Here is a 13,745-nt window from a genome sequence, read left to right as displayed (position 1 = left end):
CATCTTTTTCCCGGCCTCACCTCGGCCACATCCCCTCCTTTTTTTTCCGCAGGAGACGTCAGATAACGACATCATGGCGCCCCCGAAGCAGCCGCAGCCGCCGTTCCAGAAGGACGAGCGCGTGCTGTGCTTCCACATGGAGTTGCTGTACGAGGCCAAGATCATGGACATCATGCCGGCCGAGAATGGCGAGGGCTGGCAGTACAAGATCCACTACAAGGGCCGGAAGAGCAGCTGGGACGACTGGGTGCTCCAGGACAGGATCCGCAAGTTCAACGAGGAGAACAAGAATCTGGCCGCCCAGCTGCTGGCCCAGCACAAGAGCCTGCAGTCCGGCAAGTCGGCAAAGCAGACTACTAAGAAGGGCGGCCGCGCGGCCAACGCCGGCTCCGACATGAGTTCAGCCCGCGGGAGTGAGGAGCGCACTGCGGGCGCCACGACGGCCAGCGGGCGTGGTCCGCGTCGCGCGAGAGACTACGACCTGGAGCAGGTGAGTGCTTTGAAGTTTCATAGCGTCGTTTTTTCTTTTTAAACACTCTCTGTGTCTTGTTCTCTCTTTTCTCCCGCTCTACGGGTGGTGCTGGTGTGTTTGAATGGGCACGTAATTCGAGTCTGCGACATCGACTCGGCTGGTCACCGGGACTACGAGCATTTTCGACGCGCATGTACTCCTCTCAATGCAGCTGCACGCTGGATACGCGTTGCGCTGGAAGCAATGCCCTGTCGATTCGCCTCCTGGGAGACATCGGCCCGGTTCTGCTGGTTCTGCCAAATGCAGCCGCCATCAGACGCGAATTGAGCAGCGCATGTGTTGAGGGCAGGCGAACTGAACACTCCTGGAGTTGCGTGGCCGCTTCTCCTGTCCGGCAGCACCTGGAATCGACCTGAGTGCAGAAAAAATCTGCGGCGAGAAGTCAACAATAGCCAACAGTGGCGCACTCGCCTTGCAGCCTGCATATGCGATTCTTCCAACCTCGACAATAGCTTCGTCATCCTCCTATTGTCTTCGCCTCCGCGAATGCACTCGAATTTGCGTGAGCAATTTGGGCTGCCGTCGCTTCTCCCACCTTTTAAGGAGACCACTCGCTTCTCTTTTCTTCCTTCCCCTGGCAACGAAGAACAACCTCCAGCGCAACCATCCAGCAACCATCGACTCAATCTTCACCACGAAACTGTCCTTCTCTCTTGTTGCGCCCATACACTGTTCTTCGACCTCGCATATATTCGAGTTCTCTGCTGGATATCCGTCAATCACATCTTCTCCTTCGTCCCGCCGCCAAAATGAAGACCGCTCCAAGCACCGCTCCCGCCTCCCTCCCCGCCTTTGCTATGGTCACCCGGAGCCGGATTGGCAAGCAGACGAAATCAGCCAAGGTTCTCCTGGCCGCCCTGTCCCCGCTCTCTGGGAAGCCTCCCATGTCCAACAAGTCGTCACGACGGACGACGACTTCGACGCCGAAGAGACTCTCGGCGTCGAGGGGACGCTCAAACTCCCCGCGGGCGGCGAAGGCTCCGACGCCGCCGACGCCTTCGAAGCCAGCGACGGCTTCGAAGTCGCCGGAGGCTTCGCAGCCCTCGCCCGCCGTTGACGCCGGGAACAGCTCGGGGGGCCAACCGGAGGGGGAATGGAGGGCCACTTGGCTCGCGTGGGAAGCCTCGTGCTTCAAGCGCCAGACGGGCAAGGACCACCTCGCGCGGCTGCCGACACCAGCCACGGCGACTTACATGGACAGCAAGGAACGCACCGCGTTCGACAATCGCTACGACATGAAGCGCCAGAGAAAGCAGCCCGTCGGCGCGAGGCATCCCAAGATTCTGCAGGCCAGAAAGAACAAGACCTGGACGCCACAGCTGGAGAGGTACTGGGAGCTCATTTCGCCGAGCGACAACTACCCCCTGGCCGGGATCCCACGCGAGCCAAGAGCGTCTTGCGCCCCAATTGAGCCGGAACCAGAGCCATCCGTCTCCAACTTCATCCCAGACCGAGAGTTACCCTACCTCAGCTGGCTGGGACCCGATCAGTGGCTTCCTGACGCCTGCTCGGACCGGGGGCTACCCTACCTCAGCTGGCTGGGGCCCGATCAGTGGCTTCCTGACTCCTGCTCGGACCAAGAACCGTCGTCTGGCCATCAGACCGATGTCAAGCGCGAGCAGTCTCCTTCCGGCTCCCCTGCTCCCCCCGACCAAGACCACCACTCCGAGCGCCAGACCGAACCAGCAGATGGCCCATGCATCACAGTGTCTCTCCAGATTGAGGTGGACCTAGCAAACTTCTGAGAGGAGTGTGCGCGCGGAATCGACTTGCTTTGTCTCGGCAAACCGATCACCAGATCCAGACCGGAAACCGGATGAGTCGATGTCACAGAGAGTCACTGGCTGGCTTTTTTTGTGCCCAAGCGGGCTTCTATCTTATTCCTTTTCACTTTTGTTGCTTGTTTTCCATCCATCGACATCACCACAGTGCTCATGCCGGGTTCAGGAAGAGAACTTCCACAACAGGCCGTCGATCAAGATTCCTCTCCCCGACCACGTCAAATCGCTGCTGGTCGACGACTGGGAAAATGTCACCAAGAACCAACAGCTCGTGCCCCTTCCGCACGCACATCCCGTCGAGGAGATCTTGAACGACTACCTCGCCCACGAACGTCCGAACCGCCAACCAGAGAGCGCCTCAATGGACGTCTTGGAGGAGACCGTCGCGGGCCTCCGTGAGTACTTCGACAAGTGTCTCGGTCGCATCCTTCTGTATCGGTAAGCTTCCGCAGCTTTCTCTTCCTCTCTCGGCTCGCCTTTCCCTTTTCACAAATACCTGGCTGACATTCGTCACAGATTCGAGCGTGTGCAGTACCACGACATGCACCAGCTGTGGAACTCGCCGGACAGCAAGCACAAGAGTCCCATCGACACCTACGGCGCGGAGCATCTCACCCGTCTTCTTGGTATGAGCCCCTGCCCTGCTCAGTTATCCCCGTGATCTGGGATTCAATACTCACACCAGGAAACACAACAGTCTCGCTCCCAGAGCTCATCGCCCAAACCAACATGGACCAACAGTCGGTCAACCGGCTGCGCGAGGAGCTCATGAAGTTCGCCAACTGGTTCTCGCGGCACGTGGCAAAGTACTTCGTGCCCGAGTACGAGACCCCTGGCCCGGACTACATCGAGAAGGCGCGGAGCGGCTAGGTGGCGCCAGATGAGAAGCATTCCGGAAAGGTCGAGAAGCCTCCTCCTTGGGCAGTAAAAGGGACCATGGAGGAGATTAAGGAAGAGATCAGAGTCGAGGCGGAGTAGGGGGAGGGAATCTTTTGCTGGGCTGTAAGCCGTTCACATATGAGACGTCGGCCCAGTTGTGTTGTTCTTTGGTCATTGGGATATCCAGCGGGGAATACATGGCTGGATTTGAGATTGTGCCTTCATTCACGCGCATTGTCCGTCCGGCCCTATGGGGTCATGGAAGACGAAAAGCGCCGGCACGAGATGGATTGCGGGTTTCCCTTGTTTATCTAGATTATCTCTCTTTTCGGGTATGGACATGGCAGGTTGCGGAATCACACTTATTTCATCAAGAATCAGGGCTGGCTGAGTGACTGTGCGCGCAATGACTCGTTTTCATGTCGTTGGCCATGACGGCTCAAACAAGCAAAGCCCTCACACCCACTCATAGGACTTCCCGGAATATGGAAACACAAATGCTTGGTCTGATACAATAGTCTACACAAATACAGCAGGCCGGCCGGGCCCGATCCTCACAAGCGCCAACAGCATCCGTCTATCTCACCCCCCAGCAACTCGACTTCTCCCCTCAAGCACCTCCAAGGATCTGCCACCCCACCACCTCCAGCTCCCATCCACACACAAACACAGCAACTTGCCCTCCCTCCCCCACACAAACCACCTCATAACCTAATCTCCTCCCCTTCGCCACTACCGGAACTCCCTATCGCCCCGGAACCAGCCCCAGCCCCAGGTCCAGACCCAACAACCCCTGCCACCCTATTGCGCGAAGGCCGCTCGACGTAGAAGCCCGGGTCGGGCCGGCGCGACTCGTACAGCTCGCGCTTGGTCATGGCCCGGTCGACCTCCTCGACGCGCACCAGCTCCTTGACCTTCATGATCATGCCGGCGAACTGGGCGCTGACCGGGTGGAAGACGACCTGGGAGCGGCGGTGCAGGCCCAGGGCGGCCAGCACGCCGCGGGTGCGCTTGGGCAGGCCGATGGCCGAGCGGTGGAGGGTGATGCGGAAGAAGGACATTTTTTTTTTTTTTTTCTTTTTTGTCTTTTCCTTTTCGGTTGCTGGTGGTGTCCTGGGATGGCTTTTGTTCTTTCCTGTTGGGTGGTGTGGTTGTTTTCGTTTCGGTTGTGTTCGTGGGGTCGCCGGCGGTGTTGAGCTGTGCTTAGCACGGGCCGGTCGACTTGATTCGGGTGTCAACTTCCTCCTCGTACAGCGCCGCCGCTGCTGGTGTCGCTTTCGCAGACTGGAGATCGTCCTTCGCCCCTACAAGCGGCAACAGAGCATATGAGCAATGCGAGTTCGCAAGCACCCCCAGACGCCAGAACTCGCTTCAAATCCAGACCAAGCCACGGCCAATTCCAATCGCCTCAAGCCGGAATCCAACAGCTCACTTCAGCCTGAGCCGTAGTCGTCCTCGTCGTCTTCCCGCCGTGTCCTCGTCGTCTTCCCGCCGTCGGCGTGTCGCGCAAGAAAACCGTACCTGTAAACGATAACGTGAGGTGGTGGACTCCCAAATCGGCAAATCGGCCCCGGCTGCCCGGTGCCAGCCGTCTGCCAGCCCGGTCGCGACCGAACTCTCCTAAGTGAAATTTTGCCGCTCCAGACCGCCAAAAACTTAGCCAAGCGACCAGCGGCCCCACCAGCCCACTTTCACAACCTGTGCAGGTTTCCTTCCTATGTCCTGTGTAACGGCAGCAGCAGCAGCAGCAGCAGCAGAAGCTGATATCAGCAGAATCCTCCGCATCAGCATCAAGAATCCTCCGACCGACCCTCAGCTCCACCCCTCCTCCCCCACTCTCCTCCCCGGGCAACTGATGATGACCAGCGAAGAGCTTGGGATCGGCCCTCTAGGCAGGATGCAATCAGTGGAACTGACGAGGAGGATGTGCAAGCAACCACAGAAGAACGCAACGTTCGCCCTCTCGCCGGTCTCTTCCGTTCATGACTTTTAATTATAGTATGAACTCAAACATCAGTAGGTACTTTACATGGAACGATGCAGAGGCAGTTCCATCACGCCCTCTACGATGTATCTCCACATCCGACAGCTCAAACAACACGCACAACCTCTGGCAACCCATTTCCCCTCCATTAAAGTACAGGAAGGGACCCCGGCTCCCTAGGTAGGTACTCTGGTAAGACACAGTCCCGTTCGGAAGAGGAGAAGGGAGGATATCTCCACTGGTAAGACACAGTCCCGTTCGGAGGAGCGAATAGAGGAGGGGATGAGAGAAACAAAAACTCGGGAGCGGGGACCTCGGGGCAAAAACGACCAACCATTTCCCGCAACCCCCCGTTTCCTCGGTGCATTGTCGCTTCCAGATTCTCCGGTATAGTTACTCCGTTCCTGTACCTCTCGACGGTGTGTAATGGAACATCGCACCCGCCGGAAGCCGAGGTCCGGTACAAGCGCAGCATCACCATCTTCCGTGGGTGACTACAGCATCAGCATTGCACTGCGTCTCGGCGAGAAATACCCCATCTTGGCAACTCATTAAAGATTCTAGAACCTGTGGTAAACTGATTCCGATACCACCTTTTCCCTCCAATCCACGGGCAGAGCCGTCCCAAGGGAAAGGCCATTTCTTCCTACCGCGCTTTTGGCGGGTGAGGCACATCAAGAGGCAACATGCATATTTTGCCCGGCCCGTTCTCGAAAAGCTCCCCGAATCTCGGAGAAACCCAGGTCTACCGTGAATAACATCTAAGAATAGAACCTCTCATGGCTAGCCCGCTTAAATCTGCACCTCCACCCGCCCCTCGGAGCCCGGTGGGCCGGACTGCTGCAGGTTCGGCAGGATGTACGTGATGTCATCCCACGGGTGGCGGTACAGGCCGGTGCGCAGGCGCTTCTGGTCGAGGTAGTGGGCAATCAGACCGATGCTGCGGCCGAGCACGAACAGGCCGTTGAGCACGCCCATGCTGAGGTAGTCCTCGGCCTCCTCCGGGCTGAAGGCGCCGCAGTTGCGCAGCAGGTCGACGAAGCAGACCGCAACGCAGCCGTCCACGTTCAGGATCAGGTTGTCCTTCTTGGACGTCGTGACAGTCTCGACTGCCAGCGCGTAGTCGAGCATCTTGTGGCTCGGGAACTTGGCCTTGACGTACTCCTTGACCAGCTCCACGCGCAGATCCGGGTTGTTCCGCGACTTGACGCGGTGGCCGATACCGGGGATCAGCTTGTTCTGCTTGCGCATGCTGTCGACGAACTCGCGCGGGCTGAGGCCCTTATCAAACGCCTTCGTAAACTCTTCGGCAGCACCGTCGAGAGCACCGCCAAAGCGCGAGCCGATGGTGAGGAGACCGCTGACCAGCGCGGAGATGAGGTCCTTGCCGGCACGGGTGGTGATGATGGTGTTCATGGCACCAGACACGGCCGGGCCGTGGTCGGCAGTAAGCATGAGCACCATCTCGAGGAACTTGGACGCGTATTCGGGCAGGCGGCGGCGGAACCACAGCAGAGACATGACGCCGCCGATGCCGATGTCCTCCTTGAACACGTCCGAGATGGGCATGCCAGCGTAGAGGAGTTCCTGGCCACGGTCGTCCGAGATGGTCGAGATGAAGGCAGCCGGCTTGCGGATGAGGCCGAGCTCCTGGGCCCACGAGTAGTCGATCGGGATCTTGGGCACCACGGGCTCCGGCCGGGGCGTGATGGTGCCCTCCTGGACGAGCCTGTCATAGAGGGACTTCAGCAGAGCCGGCAGGTCCTCGAACGTGTCGGGGACATAGAAGCCAGCCTCCCGCATGCTCTTGTTCTTCATGGCAGCCGTCTCGAGCTGCGAGTTGGCAAAAGCGCCGGCGTGGCCGAACTGCACCTCGGTCTTGAACATGCTGGCGCAAGTACCAATAGCCCACGCAACGATGGGCTTCGTGATGAGGCCGTTCTTGACCGCATCAATAACCTTGTACTCCTCAACACCACCGACCTCGCCGAGAAGAAGGAGGATCTTGCACTCCGGGTCCGCCTGGTACCGCAGGAGATGGTCGATGAACGTGGTGCCCGGATACCGGTCACCGCCGATTGCCACACCCTCGTAGACGCCGTCTGTTGTTTGCGAAATGATGTTGTTCAGCTCGTTCGACATACCGCCGGACTTGGAGACGTAGCCAACCGAGCCCTTGCGGTAGAGCTTGGAAGCGACGATGTTGTCCATCATGCCGCCGGTGTTGCCGATCTTGAAGCAGCCGGGCTTGATGCCACCGACCGTGGCGGGGCCAATGATCGTGACGCCCTTCTTCTTCGCGACATGCGCAATCTCACGGGCCCGCTGCAGGACAATTGGTCAGCATCTCGAGCACGCCAGCCAGCGGCACGGGGAGGCAAGCAACTCACACGCTCCGGCACACCCTCGGCGATGATGGCGATCGTCTTGATCTGGGGGTACTCCATGAGCTCCATCGTCGAGCTGTAGACGCTACGAGACGAAGCAAAGTTGACCACCACATCGACATCCGGGTGCTTGGCCATCGCCTTCGCGACCTGCTGGTACACGGGGAGCAGCGTCTCGCTGGTCCCCCAGTACATCTTGCTGACGAACTGGCCGCCAAATGTGTAGATGATGCCGGCGACCGACGGGGTCGCCCGCTTGCAGATGAAGTCGAAGTCGAGCATGCCCTGTACGGCACGCGGCTGCAGGCCGTAGACAAAGCATCTTGTCTTCTCATTGAAGAGCGCGTGGGCCGGGAGCGGGCTCAGTGGCCGGCTGGGGGCGGCGAAGCGGCGGATGTTATCGTTGGCAGACAGCCCGCCGGTCGGCTTGACGCCATTAGCACCGTCGCTGGCCATTGTGAGGAGCCTTGTGTGCTGTTTTGACTCTCGAAACTCGCCGGAAAATGCCTGGATGAAGGGAAGGTCAAAGAGCGCGTGGCGAGGACTGCGAGAACGTGAGTCGGAGCGAGGGAGAAATGGCGGGTTCGCAAAAATGCGAGGACACGCAGGGCAGCAATTTTGGGGGGGAAGGTTTTTGTCGGTACCTGCCGCGTCGTCGAACGGCACCACTCTCGGGGTAGGCGCAAGAGCTCCGCACCTCTGTAGTGAAGTGACCACTGTAACTCCGGTTTGTTAACAGGTTTTAGTGCATGTGAGCGGCGCCCCCTGGCGACAACCGGAAACTGGAGCCCTCCTGGGCTGGATTCCCCAAGAATTGTTGCCCGTCCTTCATTGGACGGCGGCCAGGTCAACGGTCCAACAAACGGTGGCAGTTCCCCAACTCTTTTGGACCCTTGTCCGATTGCTTGACGGACTAGCACCGGTTCAGGCCTAGCCTGCACTTTTTCTGCCACAAAGCTGACGAGGAGCGGGGTCCCGATCGCACTTGGCGACCGAAGTACCGGTACCTCGACCACCATGTCGTCCGATGCCGCCCCGACATCCAAAATTTTGAGAAGACGCTGGAATGAATGCCGTCCCGGGGCAGCAGCTTCCTCCACAGCAACGCACTGGCGTGCATCTTGGTCCAGCACGGAGGAAGGAGGTATGGCACAATGTTGGTAAACATTGTTTGGAAATGGAAACAGCGAGCAGCCAGCCCCGGCGAAGTCCACCGGCTGCCGCGGGGCACCTCGGGTTTGGAGATCGGGGTCCGGGATTCGGGCTCCGCGGGGTTCAGGCCGACAACAGCAGCCAGGAATGCCCGACCTGGGCACACAGACACACCAGCTACACCTCAGAAACCGCGATGATTGGCAAGCACTTGCACGCTTCCGCTGTACTCAATAAAGAGAAATCGACACCTCGCACCGAAACTTCAATTTGACAGATTGCACCGCTCCAGCTGATGTGCCTGTGCCTGACCCGGACGAACCCCACCTGGGTCCGCCGCGCTCCAGCGTCACACCAACCGAAAGACGGAGGCATCAAGGAAGCAGAAATCTGGACCGGAAGAAACGAACGATAGGAAGACCGTTCGCCAGGGAGCTGGGAAGGGAGGACTGAAGGCCCAGGGCAGTCGGGTATCACCAACTGGAAGGCGCATTGGGCATTGTTGCCGCCCAGGGCAAGACGGAGAGGGAGAGGAGGAAGGGGGTCCCAGCCAAGGGGTCAGACCCGCAGAGCTCGAGGTACTGGTACCTCGGGTTCCTGACCGCCCCAAAGGGCAGCGCCCCGCTTGGGTGAACCCCAATCAATGGTTTTTGGCGGGCAGGCACCGTGGCAGTACCTGAACTTTTTGCTTTCGGCCGCCCCCCTGTGCTGCAGTTGCTCCGAGTGCCCGTTCTGTGCCAAAGCCCAAGCGTGAAACCGGTGCTCGTCTTTTTCCCAAGGGAGCTGCATTTCGAAGCCGGTCCTCGCTTCACCCACTTTCCTTCCATTCCCTTCCCTCCCTCGCTTGACTTGTTGCGACATTCCCTCGCGAACGCGCGATTGAGACTTCTCAAGGTAAATTGCCCCTCGCTTGAGGTTGGCATCGCACCGCCGCCTCAGACTGATTCCTCCATCTCGGCCCCTCGGCTGCCCGCACACTCGTGAGCGCCGCCGCAGAGCTGTTTCGGGGCCAGTTCTGACGATTTTCGGCGTAGATCTAAAAGGAGCAAAATCCAACCACGAGTGAGGAAAAGGAGAAAATTGCCAACTTACCGCCGCCAAGATGTCCGCGAAGAGCATCCTCGAGGCCGATGGCAAGGCCATCATCAACTACCACCTCACTCGGGCGCCAGTGATCAAGCCCAGCCCGCTGCCGCCGCCGGCCACGCACAATCCTCCTCCCAAGCTCGCCTCCATTCACTTCGCTGAGGGCGCCGACATCAACGGGGTCCTCGACCAGGCCGAGACCACATACCCGTGGCTGCTGCAGCAGGGCGCCAAGTTCGTTGCCAAGCCGGATCAGCTCATCAAGCGCCGCGGCAAGAGCGGCCTCCTGGCTCTCAACAAGACCTGGGCCGAGGCGAGAGCGTGGATTGCTGAGCGCGCCGGCAAGGTGCAGAAGGTCGAGCACACCGAGGGTGTTCTCCGGCAATTCCTCGTCGAGCCCTTCGTGCCGCACCCCCCCAACACCGAGTACTACATCAACGTGAGTGTGCCCTTGCGGCAAGCCTGCTGATCCAGAGCATCGCGCTAACGGCTCATAGATCAATTCGGTCCGCGACGTAAGTAGCGATTTTCGTTGACCCCATTTTTGGCGCCCGGCGGCGTCTGATTCGCGAAACGAACCCCACCTGCAAGTGCAGGCGAGTTGGGGAATGGTGTGGGACGCCGACGCCCAAAGAGGTGGTGAAAGTGGTGATGTGGGAAAAGATAGACGGCCTTTGCATCAGGTTGCGGGTGTCTCTCTGAGACTTTATACTCGGAAATCCGGTGCGAGGGGAGGATGCAACTGTTGGACGGGCCCAACGTCCCGCCCGACACGGACGAACGGAGACTAAACCGCATATTGATGTGGATCGGGCCGGCCCACAGTTTCGGAAACTGGCACACTCACACGCATCTCACACACACACACACACACACACACTCGCTCGCTCACACTTGGGCGCATGAATGAGGCTGACAACCCTATCAGGGCGACTGGATTCTGTTCACCCACGAGGGTGGTGTCGATGTCGGCGATGTCGATGCGAAGGCGGAGAAGCTCCTGATTCCCGTTGACCTGACAGAATATCCCTCCAACGAGGAGATCGCTGCCGCTCTCTTGAAGAATGTGCCCAAGGGTCTCCACAATGTCCTGGTTGACTTCAGTAAGTCCCGATTGCCATGGCGCGGCGAAGATATGAATAAGCGGCTGACGCTTCCATGATAGTCACTCGGCTCTATGCTGTCTACGTCGACTGCCAGTTCACATACCTCGAGATCAACCCGCTGGTTGTGATCCCCAACGAGGATGGCACCTCCGCGTCGGTCCACTTTCTCGATCTGGCTGCGAAGCTGGATCAAACAGCAGACTTCGAGTGCGGTGTGAAGTGGGCGATCGCGAGGTCGCCCGCCGCTCTGGGCATCAACGCCCCGCCGACGACCAACAACGGCGTCAACATCGACGCCGGCCCGCCGATCGTGTTCCCCGCTCCGTTCGGCCGTGAGCTCTCCAAGGAGGAAGCTTACATTGCCGAGCTTGATGCGAAGACGGGAGCCTCGCTCAAGCTGACGGTCCTGAACCCCAACGGCCGGATCTGGACCCTGGTGGCTGGTGGTGGCGCGTCTGTGGTCTACGCGGACGCTATCGCCTCGGCCGGTTTCGCCGACGAGCTGGCCAACTACGGCGAGTACTCCGGCGCTCCGACCGAGTCTCAGACGTACCACTACGCGAGGACGGTGCTCGACCTGATGCTGCGGGCGCCGATGAGCCCCAAGGGCAAGGTCCTGTTCATCGGCGGCGGCATCGCCAACTTCACCAACGTGGCGAGCACGTTCAAGGGCGTCATCAAGGCGCTCCGCGAGTACGCCAAGGCGCTCAACGAGCACAACGTCCAGATCTGGGTCCGCCGTGCCGGCCCTAACTACCAGGAGGGTCTCAAGAACATGAAGGCGGCGACGCAGGAGCTCGGCCTCAACGCCAAGATCTTCGGCCCCGAGATGCACGTGAGCGGCATTGTGCCGCTGGCGCTGATCCCGGGCAAGTGGGAGGAGAGCAAGGCGGAGGAGTTCAAGGGTTAGACGGGTACCTATGTGTGAGAAGGTACAGGGGAGCGGGTGCTATTCGCATTGCCGGCTGATGAATTTCGGTTGCGGCGCATCTTATATCACGGGAGAGGACCCGATAGAAAGTATAATAAACCGTGTTGTTGTGTGTGACGCGGCGTCGGGGCCAATCTGCCATGTCGGGACGAAGAAGTGGCACTATCGATGAAAGGTTCCACGTTGATCTACCTAGGTAGCCATGCCGTTCACCCCTTTCCCACGTGCCTTGTCCCTTCTGATCGTGTAACCTAGGAGTCCAGCTGGGGAGAGTCACCAAAGTAATACTCGGTCAAGATGCCGCCGAGCCGGGAACCAGCCACTTTGTCGGCAAGCTGCCGGATGGCCTTCTCCTCCTCGCCAGTGAGCGTCACATGCAGAGCGGCCAGGTTCTCCGCCAGCCTCTCTGGCGTCCTCGTGCCGGGTATGGGGAAGATATCGTCGCCCTGGGCGAGCAGCCAGGCCAGGGCCAGCTGCGCCGTCGTGACGCCCTTGCGCGCCGCGATCTCGGTCAGCTTGTCCACCAGGGCGACGTTGGCCGCGATGTTCTCCTCGGCGAAGCGCGGCGCAAAGCGGGCGCGCAGGTCCCCCGGGCGCGACACGTCGGCGACGGACCGGATGGCGCCGCCCAGCAGGCCCTTGCCCAGCGGGCTGTAGGCGACGACGGCGACGCCCAGCTCGCGCGCCGTCGCCAGCAGCGCGCCGTGCCGCGGATCCGCCACCTCGATGTCCAGGCTGAACGCGCTGTACTCGAGCTGCACGCACGCGACGGGCTCGACGGCGTGCGCGCGCCGCAGCGCCGCCGCGCTGCACTCGCTCAGCCCGATGTGCCGGATCTTGCCCGCCCGCTTGAGCGCCGCCAGCGCCGCCATCGTCTTCTCGATCGGCGTCGCCTTGTCCAGCCGGTGCGGGTAGTACAGGTCCACGTAGGCAACGCCCAGCCGCGCCAGCGACCGCTCCAGCGCCTCCGCGCAGTACCCCGCCGACGTGTCGATGCTGTGCTCGCCCGCCGCCGTCCGCCGGTAGCCGAACTTGGTCGCCAGGAAGATGTGCCCGCGCTTCTCCGGGTTCGCGGCGAACCACTTGCCTAGCAGGTCTTCCGAGTCGTGGTACATGTCGGCTGCGCGCGGGGGGGAATCAGAGAGGCGTTAGTTAGTAAAGGCCCATGTATCCAAGGGGTACAGGCACACGGGGCGGAGAGAGAGAGCATAGGAACTTGAACTTGCCCGTGTCCCAGAAGGTCTCGCCCATCTCGTACGCCTTGTCCAAGAAGGCGAGACGCTCTTCATCAGGCTTGGGGACGCCGTGGGCGCTGCTCAGGCCCATCAGGCCCAGCCCAATGCGCGGCACGAGGGGGCCGTTCTTCCCGAGCTGGCGCATGGGGAGCTTTCCGGTAGTGGCCATTGTGACGGACCAAGGAAGCCGGTTGAGTTTGATTCTCTCAATTCAAAAAACGCTGGGTCTTGCAAGACTGGGGCATGGTATATACAAGGACAGCTTCAGTTGGAAGACATGCAGATGAGACTCCCCAAGCTGAATATATGCCTTAGGTTCGCGGTCTCGGGGACTCGTTGCTTTCCGACACATTGTCCGTCTCCTCCGCCCCCTTACAGAGAAATACAATATGATATCCGTAGTTCGGCTCTATCTCCGTTCTCAGCGGTGTCTCCTTCACCTCTTAGCTTTGTTGTAGAGCTCCCAGTGGCCAATTGCATTCCTTCGGCCGTTAAATCCGATACTTCCGTTCCCCAAACCGCCATCCATGCGTGTAGATGAGTGTCAGGTCTGGAAACAAGCGGTGGTTTCCGATACATGGCGATGACTATTGGCAGTCAGTCCTTCCTCTAAGGCAACGCTCTGTTATGACGTACAGCTGGGGTCTCCAGTTTCTACAGTTTTCAAGATCC

At 59.8% G+C, this 13,745-nt stretch overlaps 5 protein-coding genes across 5 annotated transcripts; 2 read left to right on the top strand and 3 right to left on the bottom strand.

Annotated features, from left to right (window-relative positions):
- Nucleotides 1-73: 73 nt before the first annotated feature.
- Nucleotides 74-3,183, top strand: THITE_124686 (uncharacterized protein; the record flags this gene model as incomplete). The annotated part of the gene is made up of 4 exons (XM_003658036.1): nt 74-490; nt 2,480-2,751; nt 2,830-2,939; nt 3,011-3,183. 4 exons carry the CDS (start codon nt 74-76, stop codon nt 3,181-3,183), a joined length of 972 nt encoding a protein of 323 aa, XP_003658084.1.
- Nucleotides 3,184-3,634: 451 nt separating this feature from the next.
- THITE_2124559 (mitochondrial 54S ribosomal protein YmL33) lies at nt 3,635-4,817 on the bottom strand. Its single transcript, XM_003658035.1, has 2 exons — nt 4,714-4,817; nt 3,635-4,496 (listed from the first exon to the last, which is right to left on the bottom strand). The coding sequence occupies exon 2, from the start codon at nt 4,251-4,253 to the stop codon at nt 3,897-3,899; it is 357 nt and encodes a 118-aa protein (XP_003658083.1). The 5' UTR covers nt 4,254-4,496; nt 4,714-4,817; the 3' UTR covers nt 3,635-3,896.
- Nucleotides 4,818-5,812: 995 nt separating this feature from the next.
- On the bottom strand, nt 5,813-8,365 carry THITE_2124555 (uncharacterized protein). The gene is made up of 3 exons (XM_003658034.1): nt 8,208-8,365; nt 7,567-8,107; nt 5,813-7,501 (listed from the first exon to the last, which is right to left on the bottom strand). Exons 2-3 carry the CDS (start codon nt 8,017-8,019, stop codon nt 5,969-5,971), a joined length of 1,986 nt encoding a protein of 661 aa, XP_003658082.1. The 5' UTR covers nt 8,020-8,107; nt 8,208-8,365; the 3' UTR covers nt 5,813-5,968.
- A 731-nt stretch (nt 8,366-9,096) lies between these two features.
- Nucleotides 9,097-11,953, top strand: THITE_2124551 (uncharacterized protein). Its single transcript, XM_003658033.1, has 5 exons — nt 9,097-9,609; nt 9,818-10,240; nt 10,299-10,316; nt 10,730-10,904; nt 10,967-11,953. The coding sequence occupies exons 2-5, from the start codon at nt 9,818-9,820 to the stop codon at nt 11,815-11,817; spliced, it is 1,467 nt and encodes a 488-aa protein (XP_003658081.1). The 5' UTR covers nt 9,097-9,609; the 3' UTR covers nt 11,818-11,953.
- Nucleotides 11,954-12,089: 136 nt separating this feature from the next.
- THITE_2083474 (uncharacterized protein) lies at nt 12,090-13,305 on the bottom strand (the record flags this gene model as incomplete). Its single annotated transcript, XM_003658032.1, has 3 exons — nt 13,029-13,305; nt 12,765-12,958; nt 12,090-12,560 (listed from the first exon to the last, which is right to left on the bottom strand). Exons 1-3 carry the CDS (start codon nt 13,240-13,242, stop codon nt 12,090-12,092), a joined length of 879 nt encoding a protein of 292 aa, XP_003658080.1. The 5' UTR covers nt 13,243-13,305.
- Between the last annotated feature and the right edge of the window lie 440 nt (nt 13,306-13,745).

Source organism: Thermothielavioides terrestris, chromosome 6 (assembly GCF_000226115.1).
Source record: "Thermothielavioides terrestris NRRL 8126 chromosome 6, complete sequence".
NCBI classification, from domain to species: Eukaryota; Fungi; Ascomycota; class Sordariomycetes; order Sordariales; family Chaetomiaceae; genus Thermothielavioides; species Thermothielavioides terrestris.
The sequence above is the reverse complement of the archived record's forward strand: the minus strand, read 5'-3'. Positions and strand labels throughout refer to the sequence as shown.